The 18420-nt window shown below is 35.7% G+C and overlaps 1 protein-coding gene across 4 annotated transcripts in view; it reads right to left on the bottom strand.

Annotated features, from left to right (window-relative positions):
* pbl (epithelial cell transforming 2 pebble) overlaps nt 1-18420 on the bottom strand; it is a 192599-nt gene that overhangs the window by 83470 nt on the left and 90709 nt on the right. For all 4 annotated transcript variants that reach the window (XM_069833481.1, XM_069833482.1, XM_069833484.1 and 1 more), the window contains one exon: nt 4303-4437. In XM_069833481.1, coding sequence (XP_069689582.1) covers nt 4303-4437 — 135 coding nt within the window. The remainder of the gene's footprint in view (nt 1-4302; nt 4438-18420) is intronic.

Genomic DNA, 18420 nt, shown 5'->3' with positions numbered 1-18420 from the left:
TTTAATTTTGTACTCATTTTATATATCATTTATCAAAATATTAGTGCTTATTTTCCTAATAATCGGTATTTCAATAGAGCCTCACTTAAAATTCATACTTCACAGATTGTATCTCACTCACAAGCTCTGATCTCCGTAACTCATCAAAGCCAAATTACTCTCACCGGCAAATTTATCTGAGTTTTTTTTTTTAATTTGTCGGCATGTCATATATTTTTTTTCTGATCACGAATTTAAGAGTCACATTCTAACTCATTGTTAAATTCTTATATTTCGAGCCATTTTTAACAATAGAACTTCGAGCATAAAAGAATTAATATGTGAAAAGCATTATGCTGTTTGCTGTCAACATTGCTGGTTATTCTTTAGCCAGTGTCTCAATACCTTAAGAACAAAAATTCTCTCAGTTTTCAGTATTGTATTTAACACTTTGCGCCCGGCCATGGTAATATTGCCATGTGTTTAAATTTGCCAAGGTGCCGGACATGGTACTATTACCATTACAAGTTTAAAAATATACTACGCTAAAACTATTTGAGTTTTTAACATGAATGCTGCACTGTACTGTAGGTCTGTCTTTCTAGTTTCAGTTTTACATAGCAAAGACATCAATTTAATTAGACTTTAAGTTATGTCCTCTGGAACAATGTATTGCAGCTTCAATCTCAGCGACTTATTCAAAGCTTGCGTGCAAAGTTCAAACATTAGCTATGAGGTATTGTTATGAATCTTGTGCTGTATTATAGCTCTGTTCATAAAGTATTAGTTTTATACAGCAGAGGGCTCTAGTTTATGGCATTTACATTCTGCGTCATCTGGAGTTCTGTGCTGTATCTCTGGTAGCTTGGCATAAAGAGAAAAATTTTTTGAAGTAATATTTATGTCAGCATTCATAAGATAACATTCTCCAGATGCAATTCTATGACCCCAGACTAAATATAGAATGCCTTACAAGGAAAAGTTTCACAATATCTCCAGTTGGCACCTAGATATTACAGTGGAAGCATGTTCGATGCATAATGGATAAGCCGGGGAAGAGTACAAATGTGCAACTTTCACAGCCGCGATATGTAACAAGTGCTGAACTGTGTGAAATTTTGAATGATTCGGATTCAGATTATGAGGTTGAAGAATCTAACCATTTTGCTTCGGATTACGATTTTATTCTCCAAGAAACAGAAGAGCTAGAAACAGAATTTGTACCAGTAGACCCAGTAACACAGCTTGTAGGCCTACCAGTAAAACTACAACAACCAGAGAGGGGATGAAAAAGAAAACGAGCTGCTTCTAGATATCCCACAGAAACATATTGAAGGTGGAACAAAAATATTCAGTCAGTAAATAAACCTACATTTTCTGGAAATCCGGGACTGAATCCAGATTTGGAAATAAACGACGGAAGCTCTCCCACTGACGAATTCAATTTATTTGTTGACAACTCAGTATTTTCGGAAATTCAATCACAAACAAATAAATATGCCAAACAACAAATCAATATCAAAAAATGAAGGCCCTATGAAACCAAAATCTGTATATGCTCAATGGAAAAACGTATCTATCAATGAAATAAAAATACTTTTTGCAATAGTCATTCATATGTGCTTAGTAAAGAAGCCATCTCTAAGAGATTACTGGAATTCAGAGCCAATTCTATGCACTACTTACACAAAAACAGTTGGGATGTGTCGGGATCCATTCCTGGCAATTTTCACAATGCTGCACCTAAATGACAATGAGAGATGTGTCGCCAGAGACCAGCCAGGCTACGATCCTCTCTACAAAATAAAGCCAATCTTGAATATCCTCACAACGAGATTTCAAGATGTGTACACTCCACACGAAAATCTTACAATAGATGATGCTGTCTATTTCGGGGTCGAATATTTTTTCGAGTTTATATAAAAGTCTCATAAATATGGAATAAAAATTTATGAACCGTGCGAGACTAACAGTGGATATGTTTAGTCTCGAAGTTTATGCTGGTGCACACGAAACAGATGTAGATTATAATACTGCTTTCAGTATTGTCAATAGATTATGTGAACCAGTAACAAACAAATGGCACACAGTCTATATGGACAGATATTTTACAAGTCCAAAACTTTTCGATCACCTGTGGACTGTTGAAACAAAAGCAGTAGGAACTGTTATGGCAAATCACAGAGAAATGCCAAAAGATATATTTTAAGAAGAAGAAGAGGAAGAGGAAGAAGAAGAAGAAGAGGAGGAAGAAGAGGAAGAGGAAGAAGAGGAGGAGGAAGAAGAAAAAGAGGAAGAAGAAGAGGAAGAGGAAGAAGAGGAGGAGGAAGAAGAAAAAGAGGAAGAAGAAGAAGAGGAAGAGGAAGAAGAGGAAGAGGAGGAGGAAGAGGAAGAAGAGGAAGGAGGAAGAAGAGGAGGAGAAAGAAGAAGAGGAAGAACAAGAGGAAGAAGAGGAAGAGGAAGGGAAAACTGACTGCACAAAGAGATCATCTCCTAGCTATAAAATGGCGTGATGTATATTTACTAAGGACTGCCCATGATGATCACATTGTTGAAACAACATCGAAAACAGAGCATGAAAAAATAAAACCCATTGCAGTTGTGTACTATAATAAATTCAAAATAGGAGTAGATAAATCTGATCAGATGCTTTCATATTATTCCTTTCAGAGGAAATCATTGAAGTGGTGGAAAAAGTTTTTTCACCCCTTTGATCTTGCACTTGTGAATGCACATATTTTGCATCACAAAAAATGTGTAAAGAAATTGACACTCCCCAAGTTCATCGCAAAAGTTGCAGAGAGTCTTGTTACAAGTGTAAGGATGGAAATGACAATACAATCACGTCTAAGTACTGGTGACAGGCTTGTTGGAAGAGATCATTTTCCTCACAGGATTCCTGGTACAGGATCGAAACAAAACGGTCATACTCAGTGTACATGCAAAGTTTGCTCAGACAGAGGCAAGCATCACACTGACAAGGCTACATAGAAGTACACGACCATCTACTGTGCGAGATGTGATGTGGGACTTTGCATCGGGAATTGCTTCGAAATTTACCATACAAGAGTGAACTACTGGGAGTAGCAGTGAAAAGAAACTAATGCTAAGATAACTGAATGTCAAAGAGTGTAATATTTAGTGTCAAAAGTGTATGTAAACTTGCCTATGTTTTTCTTAGTTTAATTTCATACAAAAATTGTGATTTAAAAAGGAATATACAGAGTAAAACCTACACATACTTCTTGGCATATCTCCAAGTCACTTTTCGCATTTATTACCCCCCTACCTCACCCCCCCCAAAAAAAACCAGCACAAATTATGATTAATGGAGATATAATGAAATGATAATATCGCGACACCAAAACCTCCCTAACCAGAGTCTCTCTGCACTACAAATTGCATTTAAGGAAGGGTACACCTTTCGCTAGTATAATTTTACTATATTTCAACTTTTATTTTCCTCAGAATCTATGTTCTTTGGGAATAATAACTGGCATGCTTGATATATACCACCTATACATCACTAAGAAATTTTAATGTTTCTGAAAATCTAATAGTTATTTTTTTAATTATGGAAATTTGTGGAGTATTTTCTTCAGCCAGACAAGCATTTACCTGACAACTCAAAAAGTACTAAAATACTTTAATGGAACTTCGCATTTCAGTATAGTTTTCCACGTGAAAAAAATCTTTAATGTAAAATGTAAACTACAAAATCTTTAATGAAGAATCTATAGTTTAGTTTTAAAAATAATTATTGTTTTCACACAATTTTTTTTAATATTGATTAATGTCACTTTTAAAAAATAAACTACACAATCTACATTAAAGATTTTAGAGTACGTGGGAGAACTATACATGCATGCAAAGTTTCAGTAAAATATCTTAAGTACTTTTTGAATTATACTGTAAACACTGTCCAGTCGAACAAATTACTCCACAAATTTTCAGAATTAAAAAAAATTAGCTAATAGGTTTTAAAAAACATTTACATTGCACAGTGATATGCAGAGAGTATATATTATGCATACAATTTTTATTTCCAAAGGACTTACATATTCTGAGGGAAAAAATGTTGAAATATGGTATAAAATTATACTAGCAACAGATGTATGTCCCCCCCTTAAGCCCACATAACTTGAATCTGAGTCTCTGTACAAACATCTGAAACTACAGACATTTTATTTAGAGTATACCTGTCTTACTGATCTATTTTGTTCAAATACATGTTCTTTCTCTCACAGGTACACACCAACAGCCAAATGAAGAATTATATATGATGGTTACTATGTACATCCTGTTAGGAAAAACTGAACTTACGTCTTCAAAGAGATAATCTTTCTCATCTGCACAGCCCTCATTCTGGATCGACATCCAAAACCATTCAGCCTTCACGATGGCTGCTTTCACTGGAGCCTTCTCAGGTATACTTTGCACGACTGATTCGTCTACAACCTGCAACAGTCAAAGAACTTCATTAGAAGATACAATTTTATTGTAATTCTATATAATTATGTTATACCAAAATCTCTAATACCACATATGAATACAAGTTAAATGACAAGCTATAATTCTTTACAAGTGACTAAGCCCCGAATTCTTAGGTTCAAACCTATTCTATTTCCATATCGATAATCTTGAAATTTCCTAATTGTGGTAACAAAATATAAGCATTTCAAAGGATTTAAAAACTCCTTATTTAGAACCTGATGTTCCTCCACAGATATCTGATATAAACTGATGTAGATATATCCACACACAGTCTAGAATTTGTGCATGTGTGCATATGTCTGTATGCATGTTGTGTGCATCTAGGGAGTGATGAAGCAGGAATACAAAAAATACAACAACAACAATAATAATAATAATAATAATAATAATAATAATAATAATAATAATAAAAATAATAATAATAATAATAATAATAACAATAACGACGATGATGTTAATAATACTTACAAATGGCTTTTAAGGAACCCAGAGGTTCATTCCCACTCTCACATAAGCCTTCCATAGGTCCCTATCCTGAGCAAGATTAATCCAGTCTCTATCATCATATCCCACCTCCCTCAAATCCATTTTAATATTATCTTCCCATCTACGTCTCGGCCTCCCTAAAGGTATTTTTCCCTCTGGTCTCCCAACTAACACTCCATATGCATTTCTGGATTCGCCCATACATGCCACATGCCCTGCCCATCTTTAACGTCTGGACTTAATGTTCCTCATTATGTCAGGTGAAGCATACAATGTGTCCAGTTCTGCATTGTGTAACTTTCTTCATTCTCCTGTAACTTCATCCCTTTTAGCCCCAAATATTTTCCAAAGAACCTTATTCTCAAACACCCTTAATCTCTGTTCCTCTCTCAAAGTGAGAGTCCAAATTTCACAACCATACAGAACAACCAGTAATATAACTGTTTTATAAATTCTAACTTTCAGATTTTTTGACAGCAGACTAGATGACAAAAGCTTCTCAACCAAATAGTAACACGAATTTCCCATATTTATTCTGCGTGTAATTTCCTCCCGAATGTCATTTATACTCTCCTAGCTAATCCTCCACCTTCTCGCGAAAAATTTTTCTTCTCGCACATTACTGATTCTGAAGTAAGAAGGGCTCTTAAAAGCATTAAATCTAAAGCACAAGGCACTGATAACATAAGCATAGTCTTTATCAATAAGTTAGTCGATGTCGTGCTTCCCGTAATAACTCATATTTTCAATTCTTCAATTATCACGTCTGTTTATCCGCAACTCTGGAAAACAGCCTTGGTACGCCCACTTCCTAAAGTAAATTCACCTACTTCTGCAAAAGACTATAGGCCAATCTCCATTCTTCCCGTTTTATCTAAAGCTCTGGAACGCATCATTCATAAGCAGTTGTCAGACTACCTAATAGAATTTAATCTTTTAGACCCTTTACAATCAGGATTCAGAAATGGCCATAGCACTTCTACTGCTTTGTTGAATGTTACTGAGGACATACGCGCAGCCATGGATAAACGACAGGCTACTGTACTAGTTTTATTGGACTATAGCAAAGCCTTTGATTCTGTTGACTTCGATCTACTATTGACTAAACTACAAACGCTACACCTTTCTGATAGTGCTATCACCTGGATGTACTCCTACCTTACTGGCCGCCAGCAGCGTGTCATATCTAATAATCGTTTCTCTTCCTGGCGTACTGTAGATACAGGAGTTCCTCAGGGATCAGTATTAGGCCCCTTGCTCTTCTCTATTTATATAAATGGAATTTCCAACTCATTTAAGCACTGCAGATATCAAATATATGCAGACGACGTTCAATTGTATATTTCAGCCCGTCCCGACGCACTAAACGATAGCATTAATAGTCTGAATGAAGATCTTGATTCCATCTCTTCCTGGTCTCAACAATTTGGGCTTAACCTAAACGCATGTAAATCACAGGCTATTCTGTTCGCGAACCGTAGATTAATTCCTGAAGTCAACGACCTGAATATTCCGCCTGTGAAACTGAATAAAACAATCATCCCGTTTAGCTCTACCGTCAAAAATCTCGGAGTACATTTCGAATCTAATCTCAATTGGGATACGCATATTAAATATACATGTAAGAAGGCATTCTCTATTCTCCATTCACTAAAAAGATTGTATCATTATCCATCTAAATTAAAACAGACGCTGGTACAGACACTCATTCTACCTCACTTCGATTATTGCGACGTTTTGTTCAGTGATCTCAGGATTGATTCCGCTCAGAAACTACAGCGTGTTCATAACGCGTGCGTCCGCTTCATTTGTAATGTTCGATACTATGATCATATCTCACCTTCTTTCAAGAAGTTATCATGGCTTAGGTTACATGAGAGGAGAAATCTGCACTCACTTTCTCTCTTATATCGAATTATGCACTCTTCATCCCCCTATTATTTATTCGCTCGATTTCATACTCTCTCTCGCTATCATAATATTAATACTCGATCACAACGCGATAACACGCTAGAAATTCCACTTCACGCATCGTCTCTGTATTCCTCATCCTTCACTGTTGCTACCTCTCGTCACTGGAACTCTCTGCCGCCTGAAGTCAAGGGCTGCCGAACATTGAATTCTTTCAAATCAAAGTTAGAAAATTATCTTATGACGAGTTGCCAAACTAACTTACTATTATGACAAGTGTTGTATTGCATGTTTCCACGTTTTCACATTTTTTTTTATGTTCTAATGATATTCAACTTATTTTATATTTTTGTTTTCATATTTTCCGATAATGTTATATCTCTAATGTGATAAGTTGAGCTATATATAATCTTAATTTTCCTTATTGTGTGTACTTAGAAATATTGTATTCACTGTATACTTTGTACTGCACTATTTTATTACTACTATTATCATTATTATTATTATTATTATTATTATTATTATTATTATTATTATTATTATTATCATCATCATCATTATTACTATTCTTATTTTATTATTATTATTATTATTATTATTATTATTATTATTATTATTATTATTATGAATAATTGTCTTTTTTTTGTATGCCTCATTTATTTTGACCTGCTGTTCACATATTATTATGCTTTTTTCTTTCTTTCTGTATGTTATATATTATGTCCGATTTCTTCTTATTTGTTGTTTATTTTTTATTATTATTATTATCTTATTCAATTTTGTGCGTAAAATTGTAGTGTAATTTGTAAATTTGTAGTGTTTTTGTAACGCAGTCTTTACTCCTGGTTGAGTGTTAGAGAAGGCCGTATGGCCTTAACTCTGCCAGGTTAAATAAATCATTATTATTATTATTATTATTATTATTTATATTTGTTACTGTTGCTCCCAGGTATTTGATTTTTCGACCTATTCAAAGGTAAATGTCTAATTCTTATATTTCCATTTCTCTCCTAACATATGCACGTTATCCGCATAGACAAGAAGCTGATGTAACCTGTTCAATTCCAAATCCTGTCTGTTATCCTGAACTTTCCTAATGGCATATTCTAGAGCGAAGTTAAAAAGTAAAGATGATAGTGCATCTGCTTGTTTTATCCCACAGTGAATTGGAAAAACATCAGATAGAAACTGGCCTATACAGACTCTGCTCTAAGTTTCACTGAGACATATTTTAATTAATCGAACTAGTTTCTTGGCAATACCAAATTCATTAAGAATATTATATAAAACTTCTCTCTTAACCGAGTCATATGCCTTTTTGAAATCTATGAATAACTGATGTACTGTACCCTTATACTCCCATTTTTTCTCCAATATCTGTCGAATACAAAAAATCTGATCAATAGTCGATTACGCCTAAAACAGCACTGATGATCCCCAATAATTTCATCTACATACGGAGTTAATTTTCTCAAAAGAATATTGGACAAAAGTGATATTCCTCGAAAGTTACTACAGTTAGTCTTGTCCCCCTTCTTAAAAATAGATATAATAATAATAATAATAATAATAATAATAATAATAATAATAATAATAATAATAGTGATGATGATGATGATGATGATGATGATAATAATAATAATAATAATAATAATAATTTACTTATTTATTTACAAATGGCTTTTAAGGAACCCGAAGGTTCATTGCCGCCCTCACATAAGCCCGCCATCGGTCCCTATCCTGTGCAAGATTAAGCCAGTCTCTATCATCATACCCCACCTCCCTCAAATCCATTTTAATATTATCCTCCCATCTACGTCTCGGCCTCCCTAAAGGTCTTTTTCCCTCCGGTCTCCCAACTAACACTCTATATGCATTTCTGGATTCGCCCATACGTGCTACATGCCCTGCCCATCTCAAACGTCTGGATTTCAAGTTCCTAATTATGTCAGGTGAAGAATACAATGCGTGCAGTTCTGTGTTGTGTAACTTTCTCCATTCTCCTGTAACTTCATCCCGCTTAGCCCCAAATATTTTCCTAAGCACCTTATTCTCAAAAACCCTTAACCTATGTTCCTCTCTCAGAGTGAGAGTCCAAGTTTCACAGCCATATAGAAGAACCGGTAATATAACTGTTTTATAAATTCTAACTTTCAGATTTTTGGACAGCAGACTGGATGATAAGAGCTTCTCAACCGAATAATAACACGCATTTCCCATATTTATTCTGCGTTTAATTTCCTCCCGAGTGTCATTTATATTTGTTACTGTTGCTCCAAGATATTTGAATTTTTCCACCTCTTCGAAGGATAAATCTCCAATATTTATATTTCCATTTCGTACAATATTCCCGTCACGAGACATAATCATATACTTTGTCTTTTCGGGATTTACTTCCAAACCGATCGCTTTACTTGCTTCAAGTAAAATTTCCGTGTTTTCCCTAACCGTTTGTGTATTTTCTCCTAACATATTCACGTCATCTGCATAGACAAGAAGCTGATGTAGCCCGTTCAATTCCAAACCCTGCTTGTTATCCTGAACTTTCCTAATGGCATATTCTAAAGCGAAGTTAAAAAGTAAAGGTGATAGTGCATCTCCCTGCTTTAGCCCGCAGTGAATTGGAAAAGCATCAGATAGAAACTGACCTATACGGACTCTGCTGTATGTTTCACTGAGACACATTTTAATTAATCGAACTAGTTTCTTGGGAATACCAAATTCAATAAGAATATCATATAATACTTCCCTCTTAACCGAGTCATAAGCCTTTTTGAAATCTATGAATAACTGATGTACTGTACCCTTATACTCCCATTTTTTCTCCATTATCTGCCGAATACAAAAAATCTGATCAATAGTCGATCTATTACGCCGAAAACCGCACTGATGATCCCCAATAATTTCATCTACGTACGGAGTTAATCTCCTCAAAAGAATATTGGACAAAATTTTGTACGACGTCAACAAAAGTGATATTCCTCGAAAGTTACCACAGTTGGTTTTGTCCCCCTTTTTAAAAATAGGTACAATTATGGACTCCTTCCATTGTTCTGGTACAATTTCCTTTTCCCAAATAGCAAGTACAAGTTTATAAATTTCGCTATATAATGCACTTCCACCCTCTTGTATTAATTCTGCTGGAATTTGATCGATACCTGGAGACTTGTACTTTTTCAGATTTTCTATCGCAATTTCGACTTCTGAAAGCGTGGGTTCGGGTATAAATGGCTCAGCAGTTTGTATTTCAATTTCGTCCCGATCATTTCTATTTGCCCTATGTACATTTAGTAGTTGCGCAAAATAGTTTTTCCATCTGTTTAGGATTGATGGAGAGTCTGCAAGCAAGTCACCATTCTCATCCTTGATCACGTTTACCCTTGGCTGATATCCGTTCTTAAATTCCTTTATACCCTTATATAAATCTCGAATGTTTTTATTCTTACTATTTGTTTCTACCTCATTCAGTTTTTCCTTCAAGTAACCTCTCTTTTTATTCCTAAGTGTACGACTTGCTTCCCGTCTTTCATTGAAATAATTATCTCTCTTCTCCTCAACTGGATCCTGTAAGAATTTCAATTTTGCCTGTTTCCTTCTTTCTACTACCATGCAACAATCTTCATCAAACCACGGTTTCTTTTTCTTAGTTTCATAATAACCTATGCTCTGCTCAGCTGCAATTTTGATACTATCTCTGATATTTTCCCACACGCTATTAACATCTAATTCTTTCTCAACTTCGTCGGAACTTTCTAAAGTGGCAAACCTATTCGAAATTTCGACCTGATAATTTTGCTTAGCTTCCTCGTCCTTTAATTTCAAAATATTGAATTTAGTAATATTAACTTGTTGCTCTACTCGCTTGGCTACTGATAATCTTTCTCTTAATTCTCCAATCACCAAATAATGGTCAGAATTACAGTCTGCACCCCTGAAAGTGCTACTGTAGCTTTCTTCACAATGTGATGATTTGAAACTTTCTTGGGCTTCCAGCCAGGTAAAAGATTGGTGATACACTGACGTTTCGAGGATGTTCATCTTCCTTGACTTCAGGGTTAACTGGTGACTAGGGTGTATCGTGTTCCTTATAGTGCCGGGGAGAGGAGCCAGTTGAGGAGCTAGGCACTGATTGGCTTGTCGTTTTCCAGGTGTTTGGACCGCGGTGTGAACATAGCCGACGTGTTCCCTTGTGCTGTGCAGGGCTGACTGATCACGTGCCTCTCGGAGTGCCCAGCTGATGTGTTTTCTTGTGCCCTCCATTGATGACTGACTGTCATCTGGATGTTGAGACTTTTTATCGCCAGTGTCCAGGCGGCGCTGAGTTGGAGACTTGAGTCACTTCTTTAATGTTCAGAAAAGCAAGTAACTATCGTACGTCCTGTCTGACCAATGTAAGTTTCTCCATATTCACAAGGAATGCAGTAGATTCCAGGCACTCTGAGGTACACCTAAAATTAGGAACAGGATCAGACAAGTAAATGATGGTCTAGGAGTCAGAGTACCTGGAATCTACCACATTCCTTGTGAATGTGAGGAAACTCACATTGGCCAGGCAGGACATACGATAGCTACTCACCTTTCTGAACATGAAAGAAGTATCAAACTAATGCAGCCTGAAAAATCCGGAGTGGCCGAACACTGCATTGAAAAAGGCCATAGGGCTCATTTCAATGAAACCGAAGTCCTAGCAAGGTGTTCGGGCTACTAGAATAGGAGAGTTAAAGAAACCTTGGCCATTGCATCTCAAAACAGTAACCTGAATCCGGACTCAAGTTTCCAATTCAGCGCCGCCTGGATACTGGCGATAAAAAGTCTCAACACCCAGACAGCGGCCCATCATCAATGGAGGGCACAGGAGAACACAGTCAGTCCTGCACAGCACAAGGGAACATGTCAGCCGTGTTCATGCCGCAGTCCGCAACACCTGAAACACAAGCCAATCAGTGTCTAGCTGCTCAGCTGGCTCCTCCCCTTGGCACTATAAATTAGGAACACGATTTCCCCTAGTCACCAGTTAACCCTGAAGATGAACATCCTCGAAACGATGATGTAGCACCAACCTTTTACCTAACTGGAAGCCCGAAAAAGTTTCGAATAATTATATATATAACTTAGTGGCAATATCAACCTGGTAACAACTAAAAGCCCTCCCTTTATTTCCTGTGGCAACTCCTAATAAAAATTTCATAACCACAAAGTCCACTTTTCAATCATATTCAAGGAAGATTCACAAAAACTGCTTTGGAATTTCCAAGTAAATTGCTAGCATGTGGGGTGGTGGGTTTCAATTTTTAAATTTAGTGTCTTACAAAATGTGTGAATTAATTACAGTCGCGCTCAAACCTCCTGACGTTTGCAGGTGTGTCTGCTTATCGGCGATAGCCAATAGCGGCAGTGCTGCGTTACAACATATGGGCTACGCAGACCTGCCACATAGTCGCCGCTTAGAAATCTCAAAATCAAATAACAAGTGGGCTGGGAAAATTGGTATGTTCTTGGGACCCTGCATGTATATATGATGAATGTTTAATGTTTTCTGAACACATAGAAACAAAAGTCACATTTCTACCCCCAGTGGTTCCAATTTTATGGGTTAATACGGTAAAACCCCGATAAGACGCTGTTCAAGGGACCGCGTGTAAACCTCGTATTAATCGGGGCCGCGTATTAGACGGGCACACTAATTTTAATTTATATACAGTATCTATTAGCATTTTTCTTTATTGAAATACATGATTCATGAAAGGTAATACAGCATTACTCCATTATGTAATTACTATACTGTACGTCAAAGACATTTACATTTACAATATATACTGTACTCAATTCTTTCGAAAAAAAGTAATTTATATTTATTTGTCGCGTGCATGTTTCCAAGTCCTCATGTTTATCACCTTCACTTTCCTGTGCTTGCATCCTTCCGACGTCGCAGCTGCAGAGATTAAGTCGCGATTTATTATTATCCTTAATGTGGATGATGGGATTTCTAATGAATCAGAGAGTTGTTTCTGATTAAGAGTACTGTTTTCATCGTAATTTCGTAAGATTTCCATTTTTTTCCGTCACAGTTGCCTCTGTCTCATTGCTTTTGTACGGACTTCCAGCAATGAAGTAGTGGACGTTGTTTATACAGCTGCGATGCGATAAGGAATGTTTATCATATGTAAGAATTTTGAGGACCATAAACTTACAGCTTCAAACAATGGGTCTCTTCAGAATATAAACTGAGTTATCTCTTTGTGAGGGGAGAAAAGAGAGACTACTAAATTGAAATGTCAGTTCGATTTCTGATGATGTTGTGTGCAGTTGGCTCTGTTTAAAGTACGGTATGTGAAAGTGTAATGTAATATCTTTTTTGTGTGTTGGCAATTTGGCATTCTCAAAACAATTAATATGTCTCTTAGTGAGCCCAGTACAAGTGGGAATGGTGTATCGAGTGGATATGGCAGTTAAATTCGGAAAATGATGTTCAGTGTTTATAATTTCTTTAGGAAATACTCTGCTGAAAAAATGCATAAAAATCTTAACTTTACAAAATGTCAAGCACTGATTGCCGAGGCGTGTTCTTTAAGTGTCTCTATAATGTCCCGTGTTTGCAGAGAAGTTAAAAGAGCGCAAACACAGGGTGCCAATAAATTGTTCCATTCTCCTAGAAAGCATATAAATGTTCCTAAAAGAGTTACAAATCTAGACGACTTCCAAAAAGACATACGACGTACAATTACTGACTTTTACGATAACGGAAAATTTCCGACAGCTGACAAACTAATCATACTGCTTAGAAAAAAAATTAATTACTCAGGTTCAGTTTCTTCCACTAAAAGATTATTGAATCGGTTGGGATTCTGCTACAGGAAAACCAATGATGGGCGAAAATATCTAATGGAAAGGAAGACTGACGTTTCTGCGCAAAATGTACATGATCAGATAATCAGGTGACACTCGACCCACATTTTATCTTGATGAAACGTGGGTCAACAAAAATCATTCTCTGAAATATGTTTGGCAATACTCAAATAGAAATGGAGGTCTTAAAGTGCCTTTAGGAAAGGGAGGTAGACTTATTGTTTGCCATGTAGGGTCAGCTGAAACAGGTTTCGTTCCAGGTAGTACATGGGTATTCAGAATGACGGGATAATCATTTCGCGATTGGTTCTTAAACAGATTTCTAAATCATCTAGAGGAAGGGAGTATAATTATAATGGAAAATGATCCATACCATTCCGTTAGCATTAATAGAATACCAAATACCTCCTCTAAATAATGCAATAGAACTAATTTGAATCCGGGTGAAAAGGGAGGTCGCTAGAAACAACAAAACTTTAAAATATCGAATGTGGAAGAACTTGTAAATAAGGAATTTGATAATGTGACAATTGAGGACTGGGTAAAATGCGTGAAACACCCGGTGAAATTACAAGAGGAAGATTTCGCTAAAGAGTTAGGTCGGGAAAATATTTTAGAACCAGTGGTCATTAATTTACAAGAAGACAGTGACACAGATGACAGTAAAACTGATGGTGAGGGCGCTGAAGACGACGATGTTGGCTCACCATTAGCTCTGCCACTGGGGTAGAAATTTGCAGCAGGAAAGGTACGTTTTATTAATTCATCATTTTCCTTAAACGAAACACAGGCATATAATAACCGCTATTTTTGTAACAATGTGCTCTGACAGCATGGACATAATGCTATTTAGGGCCATGTCAATTCAATCAATTCATTTGTACAGAAAATTACTATTTAAAATTAATCCTATCATTCAATTTATTTGATCACACTGCGCCTTTGTGTTATTCGACAACTTTATTAACCCTAATAAAAATAACACTTACAAAACTGATATAAATTCAGCGAGTTACGTCTGACTCAACTAATTTTTATATATTTTGTGACTTAATTTCATTCGATGCTGTCTGAAGATAATAATAATAATAATAATAATAATAATAATAATAATAATAATAATAATAAATATTATTATTATTATTATTATTATTATTATTATTATTATTATTATTATTATTATTATTATTATTATTAAGTCTTCTGCATCTCCCTAACAAACAAATCTCAGGTAAAGGGTCGCGCTCCACAGTTTTAAAAGTACTGCCGCTGAGAGACAGAGACGGAGAGAGTAGTTGTGACAACATCGCGCTTGCATGTTACTAGCTTTTGCGAAACGTCAGGAGGTTTGAGCGCGACTGTAGTATGAAGTATGAAGAAGTGATATATTAGTACAGTGCAGTGAGAACCATTTACAATTTGCCAGCACTTACACCGGTTGCAGCATGAGCAAGTGCTAGGAAGATCCATGCCACTTGGCCCAGTATAGGAGGGGTGAGGACGCAGCTGTCAGCCAATGAGGCAGGGAGTATTGAAGGAAAGCAAATGTGCGGGGTTTAAGATGTAATGTGAACTTCAATAAAGTAAATAAGTAATATTGAAATAATGTAGATCTTACCTTTTATCGAAGAAGTTGTTGAAAGTGATTTCACCTCTGAATGTAGACATCACATTGCTGTAGAAGATTTTCATACAATGTTGCAGCTCATTTTCTTTCACTCAGCACTCGTTTAATTTCATTTTCCAGAGCTTCAAAAGGACGCGGATTGTTTCCATACATTTTCTGCTTTAAATTTCCTTACAGATAAAAATCACAGACACTTAAATCAGGGAACAAGGTGGTCAAAGTCCACCGACTAATCAATCAAACATCAACCATCTGTTCTAGTGTATGCAATGAGCAGACACCAGAACTTTGGCAGAATGCCTTTTTAATGTGTTAAATCTATCTTCATTTTGAAAGTAAATCTGTACGAATTATACCTTTGTGATTGAAACGTCACAATTTTATGTTGCCCTTTTCTGCCTTTTCTAAATATAAATGCCTAATTTACAAAATACATACTTTTTTTTTGCCTTTATTTGATTATTTATCTATTATTTATTAATTTATTATTAAAAATTGCCTACAGGTATATTTTAATTTATTTCTATAACCGCTACAATGAAAGTGACTTCACTGAATGTATATTATTGTCTTTCAGTCAGTTCATATTCTCTTTGCAACAGTGAGTGCTGCCGTGCAAAAATGTGTAACAGTGAGCATTTTAATTATCGCTTGTGTTTATTTCACAAGGCAACAATGAGTGCAGGTCTAACATTATTTTTCTTTCAGTTTTCATTGCGACATTGTTGTAGCTAGCTAAATATTTCGTATCGCATCATATCAGTACAACCAAACACAAAAATGCACTTTCCAAGGCTACTGAGAAGAAGATTTCTTTGCTTCCAACAATAATTGCAACATCGAGTCAAAAATCTCACTTTGCATTCGACTTATGTAAAGCTTTTCTTGCTGCCGAAATCCCTTTGTGGAAAGTGCAAGGTTGTGGGTCTAGTGCAAGGTTTTTGTAATTGCCTTTTATTGCGTATTTTAGCTATTTATAATGCTTTTTTGCCTGCCTATTTTAGCTATTTATGATGCCTTTTTGCCTGCCTATTTCAATGATTCATAATGCCTAAACTTCCGGTCTCTGGTAATGAGTAATAATAAGTTGTACGCAAAGTGACGCTATCCTGTTGGAAGTAGGCATGCTGTTTTTTTCTTTCTCAAAGTTGCAAAAAAATGCTGCAGTATGTTTTGAACATAATGTTTCCAGTTAACTGTGTCATAAAAGAAAATAGAGCCAATTATCCTGTGTACACTAATGCCACACTACATGCACACTTTTTAATCTTCAAGAGAAAATTTATGATCTGAATGGGGATTTTCAGTGCCCCAATATGTTATATTCTGTCAGTTCACGTGTTCACTTAAATGGAATCAAACTTCGTCAGTCATGATTAAGAGATGGATCAACTACACCATCATGAACGGACTGCAACATCCGATAGAAATCCACACAAGTAGCTGGATCCACTGGTGTTAACTGATGAATTATTGAACTTTATATGAATAAAAGTTCAACATTTTCAATCCTCTTAATGCTGATGTTTTTTAGATACCACATTCCTGTGCTAACCAATGTGAAGTTTTCTTCAGACTGACCTCCATTCTTGCCCGAATATCTGCAAACTTCTCGTCCATTAAAACATTCTTATTTCAGGTCTTTATGTTTACAACAGACCCAGTTTCTCGCCACTTAAAAAAAATTATGTTACATATTGTTTTGAAGATACTGTAGTACAAGGAAAACAAAGTCAAAATTTGCGTACACATCATTTGTATTATTCCTTTTTTAAGAGATAACTCAGTAGTGTATCCCATCATGGTGACACCTTGCTTCCAACAAGAAGTTAAGAATGTAACTGAGAAAACCAACCTCCTCTCTGAATACTATAGCCGACCAATCAAGTCCTTGCCTTTCTTGTAGAACAGCGGTTCCCAAACTTTTTGAAGGCAAGAACCAATTATGGGCGAGATTTCCATACCGGTTTTTGACTCCATTCTAAAAATACAAATCCCTGTAAAATCGCACACAACTATAATTTTAGTCAAAACCAGTGCATATCACACACAGTACAACTTTAAGAGTATTTTCCAGAACAGTTATGAGTCACAAATTGATACTGAATCCGCTGTGTTCAACTGAAGGAAAAGTAACTGAAATATGTAATACCTACTGATGGAATGTTCAAATTAGATCTTTTTTCCAAGAGCATTAAACCAAGAATATCTCGAGCTTGAAAAAGAAGCTCATAACTTTTGTATAACATTTGCAATGTCGTGTTTATGCAAAATTAGTATCTTGTCTATGATTGCGATCAAAACAAAAGTGAGAAATCTCCTTGAACTTCAAAATGATATGAGTATGTATTGAATACTTAGTCCAGATTTGAGAGGCTACTTTCTCAAAAACTTATATTAATTATTGTTTACTTTTTAACTATTGAAATGTTTTTTTTTGGTCTTTTTTTTTTTTACATTCAGCATTGTTTGTGTTTATATTTTTAAACACAAAATAAATGTATGTTAATAAGCCGTCTATGTTTTACTTTGTAATCACCTTGTGACCCCCCCCCACCCACTTTACACGACCCCCCAGTTGGAAACCACTGCTGTAGAGGAAAGCAGAAAGTATATAGAAATAATGCACATATTCTTGAAGCTCTGGAACATGAACTCAAACAAATGATAAGTGAAATTACAAAAAAATGAGCTGCAGCAGGCATATGAAAACTTTCTATGCCAATTTGATGTTTGCATTCTGAGAGGTGCAAATCATTTTCAACACAGCTGCTTTGATAAAAGGTACGATATACATAATTTTTAACATTATTACTTATTTATATATACTTCATTGAAGTGCACATTACATACAGACCCAGAAACAAAATTTGGGCCACCTGAATTTTCCAAGTTCCAGTTATAACATACTGTGCAAGAATCTTCCCAGCACTCATCCATGCTGCAACCAGTCGAAGTGCCAGCAAATTTTAAGAGGCTCTCTCTATATTTTAAACAGATCTCTGTTTAATTCATTAATAAAATCCTACATGATAATTTCAAAATACAAATAATAATAATAATAATAATAATAATAA

The sequence above is a fragment of the Periplaneta americana genome, chromosome 8 (assembly GCF_040183065.1).
Source record: "Periplaneta americana isolate PAMFEO1 chromosome 8, P.americana_PAMFEO1_priV1, whole genome shotgun sequence".
NCBI lineage: Eukaryota > Metazoa > Arthropoda > Insecta > Blattodea > Blattidae > Periplaneta > Periplaneta americana.
The sequence above is the reverse complement of the archived record's forward strand: the minus strand, read 5'-3'. Positions and strand labels throughout refer to the sequence as shown.